Source organism: Aplidium turbinatum, chromosome 16 (assembly GCF_918807975.1).
Source record: "Aplidium turbinatum chromosome 16, kaAplTurb1.1, whole genome shotgun sequence".
NCBI classification, from domain to species: domain Eukaryota; kingdom Metazoa; phylum Chordata; class Ascidiacea; order Aplousobranchia; family Polyclinidae; genus Aplidium; species Aplidium turbinatum.
In genome coordinates, this window is record NC_137487.1 from 20436162 (window position 1) to 20447153 (window position 10992).

General features: G+C 40.3%; 1 protein-coding gene across 1 annotated transcript; it reads left to right on the forward strand.

The window, feature by feature from the left end:
• The first annotated feature begins 1951 nt into the window (after nucleotides 1-1951).
• On the forward strand, nucleotides 1952-9319 carry LOC145785532 (dipeptidyl peptidase 1-like). Its single transcript, XM_082597190.1, has 9 exons — nucleotides 1952-2067; nucleotides 4063-4219; nucleotides 4434-4534; nucleotides 4885-5114; nucleotides 5268-5432; nucleotides 5585-5690; nucleotides 5864-5996; nucleotides 6241-6482; nucleotides 8162-9319. Exons 1-9 carry the CDS (start codon nucleotides 2023-2025, stop codon nucleotides 8444-8446), a joined length of 1464 nt encoding a protein of 487 aa, XP_082453316.1. The 5' UTR covers nucleotides 1952-2022; the 3' UTR covers nucleotides 8447-9319.
• The last annotated feature ends 1673 nt before the right edge of the window (nucleotides 9320-10992 follow it).

Consider the following 10992-nt stretch of genomic DNA (forward strand, 5'->3'; position numbering starts at 1 on the left):
GGAAAAACGTCAGCTTGTTTGCTATACAATAGATTGTGCTGTAGCATACAAGCTCTTCAATGGTAGCAATCACTCTGCTGTGTGCTCAGTAGAATATCTTGATTGCATCGCGTATGTATCTTATTGATGTTTGTGTTTGTTTACAAAGTTTGCACCCATTGTTTGTATTGTGTCAGGTTTTAGATTAAGAAATGAAACTTCTATTGAATCACATTTTGTGTTTATAGATCTCTGCTACACCTTCACATCCGCTCAAGTAGCATTGAAGTGATTATTTATTATCGTACTTCGTAGAAGTTTTGCACGAAAAGTCACTAATCCATTGTTTAAATTTTATTGTTTTGTCGTTTATAGCTTCACCCCAAATCAATTCAACCGTTTTTTACATAGATTCAACGTCTGCAGATGTCGAATCAGTGTAACACAGTTGAATCGCTCTCTGGGACGTGCGACCTGTTTGATATGCAAGAAAACAAACTTTTGTTGCGTTTATATAAAACTTTCGTTTGAAATCGGGCATGCTTCTTTGGATTAATTGCCTGAGGAGCGAAATATTTAAGTAGGCTAGCCTATGTTCTGGTTTATCCTTAGGTTGTTGCATGATAGTCAATGTTTGGCACATTGGCACAATAGTCACGCTGTAACGAAAAGTTTTTACCTTTAGTGTCAAAGCTGTGTGTGGGCTTAGCAGGATGCGATGTGCGTATTCAGACCTATTTACTATGTAATTGTAAATACTCAAAAGGAGATGTGGTGGTGGAAATTTCAACTGCAGCTTCATTCCTTAGTCATTGTTGTGTTTTCTCGAGATGGTGATTGTCGTTGTGGTGCTGTATTGTATTGATGAACAGATCGAATAACTTAAAATATCAATACTTGTGTTTGTTGCAGGTTTGTAAGATTCAATGTACAGTAATATGCTTGTGTGGTTTTTGTGAACGTCTATTCGCAGCTGGACCCAACACTACAAGTGTCAACTTGACATGACAGTGACTTACGAGAACATGTGGCTGAAGATTGTCCAGATGAAGCTTCTGTAGTGACAGTGTGGTGAGCTGACCTTTTGTGGAGCAATCTCATGCAAAGAATTCACTCCGTCTGCATGAGACACTGAATTACTCAACTCACAATCTGTCATTATCAAACTCAATCGTAGTTGTGGCCCAGAGTGCAGGACGACGCTTGAAAAGCATGCGGCTGTGTATGGCCGGGTACCAAAAGGCACGTTGGAAGGTGGACATGGAGAACAGGATTTGTGGTCGGCGGTTTTCGAGGTTTTGATTTGTAACTTCAACCGCCTAGCAAACGCTTGGACACGACAAAAGAAATTGAAATCAATAAACTTTTTACTTCGTAGCTCAATCATATCTAGCTACCTAAAACTCGGATGAATTATGTTGACTTACCCTGGCAGTGATTTTCCGAGTCATCATTTCACGAAGAAATGTTTGCAGGAAAATACTGTTATAGTAACTAAAAATGGATATCATTATCAAGACAAAACTCTACTTCTAGAAACTGAGCTCAGTATGCAAGGCTTCACCTTTGCTATAGCGCGCTTTAGGAAGCATGGCATACGATCACTTTATCTGTGTCAAAGCTGCATCAAAGACAGATCTCTCATGCAAATTTCGTTTCTAAGTCTGCAAACAGCTTAGCCGGTGACTTCATTTATTTGTCCTAGATTTTGTGTTTGTTTGAGCCAAAACGTTGTGTTCAGGTTGACGAGAGAGGATTACCTCATTGACGAAGCTGTATGAGTAAAGAGACTTGTCACATAGAGACTTGCTATTTGCTGTTAAAGTTTGTGCTAAAAGAATTTTTTGCTAATTCTTATTTTATGACCGCCTTGTTTGTGCTAAATTGACAAAGAGAGGTTTAGCTAAAAAGTAAAGATACAATGCCAATATTGTACTTTTCAGCAAGTAGCATTTTATTGGAATATTTACCAACTCAGCATAGACTTGAACAAAATTCTTTGAGACTAAGAGGCAACATTGGAAGAAGATTATTTCACGCGTCATGATCAGCGCTTGGGTTCGCGTTGGTTCTTGTGTGCCACAACAGGTTAGTTCTCAATGTGAGAACTGGTGAAAATACCAAGGTTTTTTGTCGCATCCAGGCTTACGCCCGGTGGTAGACTGGTAGAAGATTTAGATTAAGTGATCTGGAAGGCAAGAAAGCCAATTTTCGAGTCCATCTTTAGGCAGGTCTTCACTGCCAAAGACATGTGCATGCTCAACCAACGCCCTTTCGAATGCCGTACCTGCAGGGCTGTGGAGTCGGAGGTATGTTAGCGTGTCCGGAGTCGTTGAAGTAAAGGCCGACTCCGGCTTTACAGAACGATGAATAATAAAGTTGTTGTTTGCAATCTTTCTTCAAAATATTATTTCTTGTTTTCCGCATTGCGCTCTAAAACTTAACCAGAAAAATTGAAGCGTTTGTACTTGTCAGTTTTTGTGAAAGTTGCCTTTTCGATTTCGAGCACAACGTATGTGAAATTAAATTTTAAAAAAGTGAAAAAAAGACAAAAATTTATAGAAAAATTGAGCAACAGTGAAGTCGAAGCGCCCGATTCCAAAGCCCTGCGTACTAGGCTCTCGGCTATGCAGCCAATATCAAGGTTATTTTAACCATACATTTCAGCTGCAGGAACGTTTTATTAATATTTGGGTGCATTAATTGCAGGGCTTGCTGTGTTCCGCACAATTTTTTACTTATGAAAAATTTGGTTTCCCTTTAAATAACTGGCCGCTATTACTTTGGAGAAGTCACTTCCACGTGAACGGCCAGTCGGCCACATGAATGAAGACAATGAAATGTTATGCAACTCCCAGAATTTAAAACAAAAGTGATGACGTAAATCAGCAGCACTAATTGAGAGGTACAAGTTTGAGTGGTCAGGAATGCCAGCCGTTTGCACGTCTCGTAATTCCAATGCAAACATTCGCTTTGTTGCTCAATGAATCAACCTAACTTTCACTTTTGCGTTTCGCCATCTTCTTTGTTATTCCCAACAGATTGTCACCAAATCATCACAAATAAGCATCACATGACTATGACGTCATGCTTTTCTTTTTTTCTCACAAAACCAGCGTTCGCCAGCTTGCAGTTTCCTGCTTGTCAATCGTGATGCACAGGCGACATTGTAATTAGTTAGAAGCATTGGCAAGAACACCTCACGCTACAGTGTAACTTTCTAAATCAGTGATCACAAAAGCCAGCTGGATAACATAATGAAGATGTTTGCACTAAAGACCACGAGGCTTTGCATTTTTTGCTTACTTCACAATGTAGATATTAATGACCTGGTTTAGCCTGATGCTGCGGGTTCGCTGTGGTATTGTGGTAATAGCAAATTGCACTAGCTTTCGGAACACTGTTCGCAAGTCATGTGCTATGACGAATGGTGTTGAAGTCAGTAAGTCGTTCTTTGATGTCAGTGCAATTCGCTATTACCACAGCAAACTCGCAGCATCAGGCTAAAACAGGTCGTTAATATCTACATTGTGAAGTAAGCAACGATCATGCTGCTAAAAGCGAAACTCAACTTATTGCTTTTTTTTGCTTAGTTAGTCAATTGCGCAGACCAATAACTCTAACCATAGCTGAACGTTTTTCGACCTCTACCGTGCCCATGCCAGAAATAGATTAAACAAGATATGAAGAAAAAGTGACCGTTAGAAATTAGATTTTTAAGTTTTACTAAAAGTATAATTCATTTCTTCGTAATAAGTAACAGCTGATGTTATGCTTCGTTGGATTTACTGTTGCTCTATGTCTATATTGTTACTATTTTGTGACAGCTGCGAACTGAAGATAAATACAAGAAAACGGCAGCAGGTGTTTTTTTTTCAAGATCTCATATGAACAAATGACAATTTCACCATCATCAATGACGTGAAAGAGTAACTCACCGTTGCTCGACTTTTAGTGCAGTAGCCTATTCATCACACAATCTACATTTTTGTGACACACCAGTTGAAGTTGTGCAGAGCTGATGAACGAACGATGTTTAAAGATCACAGAGTTTGTCTTAATACAAAATTAATTTGGTTGCAGATGATTAGTTTAGTTGCAGTTGTGTTATTTGTGGCCTCATTTGCGTCCGTGCAAGCCGATACCCCGGCTAATTGCACGTTAGATGACTTACACGGAACATGGCACTTCTACTTGTTCAGTGGAGGACACGACAGGAACATCAACTGTTCCACAACAGGTGAGCTTTATCATAAGTTCGATTCAGAAGCATTTTCATTTGTTTATCCGAATCGAATCATCATCATTGCGACATATGCAGCTTGCGACGCGTCAACAGAGTCCTGCTGTGCGCACTTAATTTTTCATTTGACGTGTAGTCTGCATGTAGTTAGTGTTCGATGTAGTGGCCAATCACCTTTGTCTCCGCTAATCCAACAATCATTATCGAACAGGCCAAGCGCAGGCTGTCATCTCTGTCACATTCTCTGGCGACAAGTCCGTCATGATGGACCACACCGGAGCCTTGGGACATTTCAACCTCATTTACAATCAGGTGGGTCAAGGAGATGATTGTCAGAGACAAATTATGACGTCAGTACACAGCCTAATGATTCACGAACAGCTTGTATTTCGTTGCTCAGCTCACACTTGAAATGTCTTGTGTGTCGAAAGTTTATTCGCTTGTGTTTCATACTCTGTGTGTGCATCTCCGCTCTAAGATTGTCCACGTGTGGTATCTTCACAGTAGCACTGATTGCTACCAACCAACGTAACTGCTTTTGTTTCGCAAAAAAACTGCTGAATTTTGAATTGTTAAAGTTAAACCAACAGCTTAACTTATCGTTAAGCACTAAAGTTTCTACACTTCAACTTTTTTCTAAACTCAGTTTTCTTAACTTTCAGGGATTTGAGGCCATCATCCAACACAGAAAGTTCTTCGCTTTCTTCGCCTGGAAACAAGTCGACGCCAAGCATACCGAGTACTGGTGTGACAGGACTATGACTGGGTGGGCTCATGACGTACTTGGCAATGACTGGACTTGCTTCACGGCGATCAAGAAGACAAAAAGTGCTTTCATGAAAGCAAACTTCATGGCTGGCACCACTGTGAAAGACCCAGCAGCAACGCCTGTGTAAGTGGCGTGGTTCGATTTGTTTAGAAAACGTTTACCCCGCCAGCATCGCTTTTCGACACACGTTCATTCTCTGATCTATCTGCTTTAAGAAGTCATGTTTACTTGATAAAACATAGACTAAAAACATATTCATGACCACTCTTCTTTCAGGCGTCACCGTCTTCTGCAGATGAAGTATAAAACCAGCAAGAGCTTCATCATCAACCTCAACAAGGCGCAGACCTCCTGGATGGCCACCGACTACCCGGACCTCAGTAAAATGACGTACAAGCAAGTCCTCATGCGGTCCGGGTACGGTAATGGACCGGTCACGAGGTAAGTTTGTATGGTTGTATGAAGGAGATATTATAACCTCAATACTTTTACATTTATCGAGATAAAATGGAGTGCTGCCAATATAACTGTAATGATTTGAGCTCGATTATAAGCAGTGTCTGTTCCGCTTACAAGCTTTATCTTTTTTTCAGACCTTCTACCTCGAAGAAAGTAACCTTTCCTAGAGGAAAACTTCCAGATTCATTTGATTGGAGGAAAGTTAATGGGTGGGATTTTGTTTCTCCAATTAGAAACCAGGTAAGATTGGTAGTGTGTTATTCAGTCGAACTGTTCACCTTGAATAGTAACAACGAAGTTCTGAAATTGGCAAAAACAGAAAGATTAACAACAACAGTTAGAAGACACCTGATCAGATTTGTACTAGATCAGGCACATAATTATTATCACATCATAATTATCAATCATTCCAGGGAGATTGTGGGAGCTGTTACGCGTTCGCGTCCATGGCGATGTTGGAGTCCCGGGTCCGCATTATGACGAACAATACACAGAAGCCTGTATATTCGCCACAAGATGTCGTATCGTGCGGCGGATACTCACAAGGTCGGAGCTTTGATGGTTTTAAAATAAGTCTCCCTTGTCTGACCATGAAACATCTGTGAAATGAAAAACATGTTTTTAATATACAACAAGCGCTTCAAACAATGTCCTTGCTTAATAAATCTCATTATGACATCATTGTCGGTGTGATAGGGCGGTTTTATAAAAGTTTAAGATTGCGGTTTGAGCTTCTGCGTCTGGTGGCGCATCATGATTAACCCGCTACCATTGTGACGTGTTCCATCAGGTTGTGCCGGAGGATTCCCGTATCTAGTGGCAGGAAAGTACGCGCAAGATTATGGAGTCGTGGAGGAATCATGCTATCCATACCAGGGCAAGGACACTGCCACGTGCAATCCCGACCAGCCGACATGCCAGCGTACATACGTCGCTGAGTACGAATACGTGGGAGGATATTATGGAGGTTGTACTGAAGAAAATATGAAAGAGGCTCTGGTGGCGAACGGGCCGGTCGTAGTTGGCATTGAGGTGAGATGGTTTCCAATTTCCTGATAAGATTCATAGCTCTCCAACTCTACGGCGAGTTTCAAGTGTATCACCCCGTCCACCGTTGCGTTGCTGTTTTGAGTAGAACAAAAATGTTAATTTTTGGTTCGGTGAAATGACTTGGGACAAACACACCCGAATGGACGAATTGTGCACAAACTGATGCGGTGCTAACGGTATCAACACTTTTATCGGAGGACCGAGTTCATCATCACCATGCGCTCAACTATCGAACACATCCAGAAATACTATAAGGGATTTGCATTGAGGCATTGCAAATATAATCTTTGGGTTATTCGCTCTGGTTCTCATACAGGTCTGAAGATTCGGCTTGTCGAAGTGTTGCTTGTATGTTTTTGTTCTTTGGGTGCTGCTGGATAATTTTAGTTTGCTGCACACCGCGTGAGCAAACCATCGTCCTTTGATATTGCGTTATTACTTTTGCACCGTACTCGGGTGTTTAATGGCTCGATATTATTAAACATATGATCGACCCATAAAACCAATGCATTGTTGGTCATTGAACCACATTGTTCGTCATAGTTTTATTGTTTGGCACGTGCTGGTGACTTCAAACAGTTCATGGCGCAACAAACAATGCAAGCAAGCATTTAAAAAAGGACATTGTGTTTTACGATTGTAGCGAAATGCATTGGGTTGAGCCAATGATGTGCTTTACGATGATAGTAATCGATGGTCTATTGTGCATTTCGACGATGATTAATGGATAATCAACTTAAACTATAAAAAAAATTGTTAATTTATGTTCTTTCACCTGATGTTTGTGAGTTGGCTGCACACGAGGTTTGTGAGTTGGATCAACACTTAGTCTTTATAATCGAATATAGGCAGTGGTTATTTTTTCCGCACTAGTGTTGCCGCATAAGGAATGCTGCCCTAATCTGAGAAAAGTGTAAATCCGTTAAAGGCAAACGTGATTTTGAAAATTTTGATGTCCTAGTCAGAAAAAAATCCTAATCCATCCTTACCTTATCAACATCTGCCGCAAAACAAGCTTTCTGATTGCAACCGTGGCAACTGGAAATATCAGGCTTGTCCATGGGAATGGGATTCCCACGGGAATCCCATGGGAAATGTCCCATCGGATGGGATGGGATAGGACAGCACGAATTGCATTTCCCATGAGCACAGTGACTCGGAATATGAGTGCCAATGATAATGAATTGTCATAGATAGACAACTTTTCTGAACTTTAAAGTTAACAAAGTCAATAAATTTTGTCGTTTTGTGTCTCTTTTTGTACATTTAGTCCTATTTAGTACACATTAGACTTAAATTTCCATAAATTTAATAACATTTATTGAATTGTATTTTGATGGGAATCCCATGGGATGGGATGGGACGGGACAGGCATGAATTGCTATGGGATGGGATGGGACAGAAAAAAATGTCCCATGGACAAGCCTGGAAATATAGCTACTTCGTATAATATAACTGGATTAGAAGCAAAACGGTTGGAACGCCTGGTTAATCTAACAAACAAATAAAGAGCCCAAAATGTAGATACCAAACTCATGTTCAGCAAATGTTTCGAAAACTAAACAGTCTTCATCTTCAGTGCTATGAATACATTTTTAGCACTGAAGATGAAGACAGTATAATTGGGTTGTTTTGGTAGAATAATCCGTTGTGTCTTGCAGGTGTATCCAGACCTCCAGCAATACAAATCCGGCATCTATCATCACGTGACCTCCGTGTCATCTCCACGGTTGGATGATTTCAATCCGTTCCAGCTGACTAACCACGCAGTACTTGTGGTGGGTTATGGGGCGGACACAAAGACAGGGGAGAAGTTCTGGATTGTGAAGAACAGCTGGGGCGAGAATTGGGGCGAATCGGGGTACTTCCGCATCCGTCGGGGCACTGACGAGGTGGCGATAGAGAGCCTCGCTATGCAAAGCGCCCCGATTCCTCATATTGCGTAACTTGTTTATGACGTCAGAATACGTACGCTACTTTCACATTGCATCATCATGAGAAACATTTTAACTTAGTCTTTTAATTGTGTTGCTGTGTATTTGCTGTGATTTCAATGCTTATGTGAAGATCGTAAAGTATTTTTTAACATTTACATCATTCATTCACTTCAGCACTTATCAATTGAAGTTGTGTCTTTCAACGATTCAGCGCGAATTCATCATTTCTGTAAGTTTGAGGTAAAGTGGCTTTCCCGGTCTGAACCAATCTAAATGGAATCACACTAATGTTCCATGGACCATCATCCTTCCAAGAAATAGCGCTCTCTTCATTTCACGTTGTCATAAGAACAACACAAAGAAATTGCTTTCCTTGTGTGGTGTCATTGCTCCTCAATCCTCGAGCAAACTGCCCCATGTTGTCTGGAACAATCTTTGATGTGCGATTGATCGCCTCCATCTTCGTCACGCTTGAGTTGTTGCTGGTATTAGAATCACTTTTATTGCTTTTCACCCTTGTCATGATTTTACATGATCTACGATGTTATGGCATGTCCTTGTATTGAATTTATGTGATTGCGTCATGCAGTGGAAACCGATGATGTCATGTAACTACATTGTGACGTTGCAAAGCTTTGACATGGTTTGTTTTTATCGGTTGGAGTTTCTTAGTAACGAACCTCAAACATAAAACGATTTCATTTCTTAGGTAATGATTTTTTATTTGTTGCTTTAAACTATGCAGAGAACGGCGTGGTGGCGGCACTGTCTGCTCACATAGCCCCACACTCGGATACTTCCATCAGCATATTTACGCGAGCAAGCTTGTGTCTGCTGCAATGCGTTTACTTTCTCACCAATATTAAATTTTCCTTTCATCAATATTTGTAGTATTCAGTGTTGTGGCTGCTGCTCGTTGTGCAGTAAGTGTGCAGGGTTGCATACTTCGCCGATATGTGTCTGTGGAGCGGTAGAACTAACTATGCAACACATACTCCACGAATATCCCATCTTACGACCCCCAAGTAGAATCACTGGTATTCAACAACTGGACCCAACTACCGTATCTTGGCTGCACGATGAGGCATTGCTAATCTAAGCTACTACAAGTCAAACGAGAGAAGTTGTGCAGTGTTGCCAAGGGTGCGTTAGGGACACCCAGAGTTGGTGAGTCTTTCGATGCATAAACCAGTCATGTTTAAAACTGATGGAAAGAAATTTAATGAAAGAAAACCAGCCATGAGGAATTTAAAAACAAATTATAAATGCCCCTATGCCGTCACGATCGCGAAATAATTACGTCTGATTTGTTGTTGATGGATGTCCGCGATTTCTGTTATTTCTTTCGTGCACTGACGTTACCGGTGCTAATTAAGTTGATTTCAGTATCAGCATCTTTCTTGATCGTTTCCGCGGCTTATAGCAATAACACTCCACTGACGCCGAAGTCGACTATTCCAGCTTTTTAGCTTCAACTTCATCAATTTCGATCTGAAAACGACTTTATCAGTTTTCTGATTTCAGTTACTTTTAACCAAGAGAAAATACAAGACCAATAGAACATTTCTATGACTGCAAGTGTCAATCATCACCTACCGCTGTTTTGGTGTTAATTATTTTTTTGCAAAACTTGCCACAACCAGGGCCGTTGAATAGATAATTTGGGCCAGGTACCAATGAGATTCTTGGTGCCCAAGCCAAGACAGTTCTTAAGAAAAACGCATCATATCCAAATATGCGGTGGTTTTCCCAAGTTTTCGGGTCCCTAAAATCATCCCGGCCAGGGTCCAAAAATACCCCTGAACACCCCTGTCAACGCAAAAGTTGCACAAGTTTTTGGAAGTTTTGGCTTGATGGCACTCAATTTTTAATGAGCACTAAAGTATGACGTTGGAAAGCAGCAAAACAAATAATTTAATGAATAAAAAATTAACATGGCTTCACAAGCTTGTAATAAAGTTTATCATGTGTATGGAGTGGAAAGGATTTTGAGAAAATATGTAAAACTGTTTCTTCGTCAACATAAAATAGGAAACTTCACTTTGAGAGTCTCGTATACACATAGCCGTAAGAGACCAAATCATTTTGGGGGGGCAGAACGTAAATTTGCCCAAATATGCACGCTTTTATAGAAATTTCCCAAATATAATGTATGCGGTGCATGATAACAGTGAAAAACTGACATAACAAGATCACCAGCTAGCTAGAATTTCTTACCAAAGTACTGTAATCAAGATAGAACAACTGAATTCATCTTTGAAGATACCTTGCTTGTGCATTGCTCGATGCTTCTGCACTTTGGCATGGTAGGTAGGAGTAACAAATATTGTTTTACAAACCACAAATAAAAAACAACCCCATTTAAATATTGGATTAGTTGCAAATTCCTTGGATTGCAAAAGTAACAAACAGATTTTGGACCAAATTAAACCGGACATATTCCTAGAAGCTAGAAATTATATAATTTTGCCAGCTTGCATGGCAGGTTTTAAGTTTGGAAAGCTTTGAAATAAATGAATATATTATGATTGGTTTGAGATTATATATTTCAGCAG

Coding starts and splice junctions, on each gene's coding strand:
- LOC145785532 (XM_082597190.1), top strand. CDS start 2,023: ATGATCAGCGCTTGGGTTCGCGTTGGTTCTTGTGTGCCACAACAG. Junction 5,115..5,267: donor GACCCAGCAGCAACGCCTGT/GTAAGTGGCGTG, acceptor CTCTTCTTTCAG/GCGTCACCGTCTTCTGCAGA. Junction 5,433..5,584: donor GGTAATGGACCGGTCACGAG/GTAAGTTTGTAT, acceptor TCTTTTTTTCAG/ACCTTCTACCTCGAAGAAAG.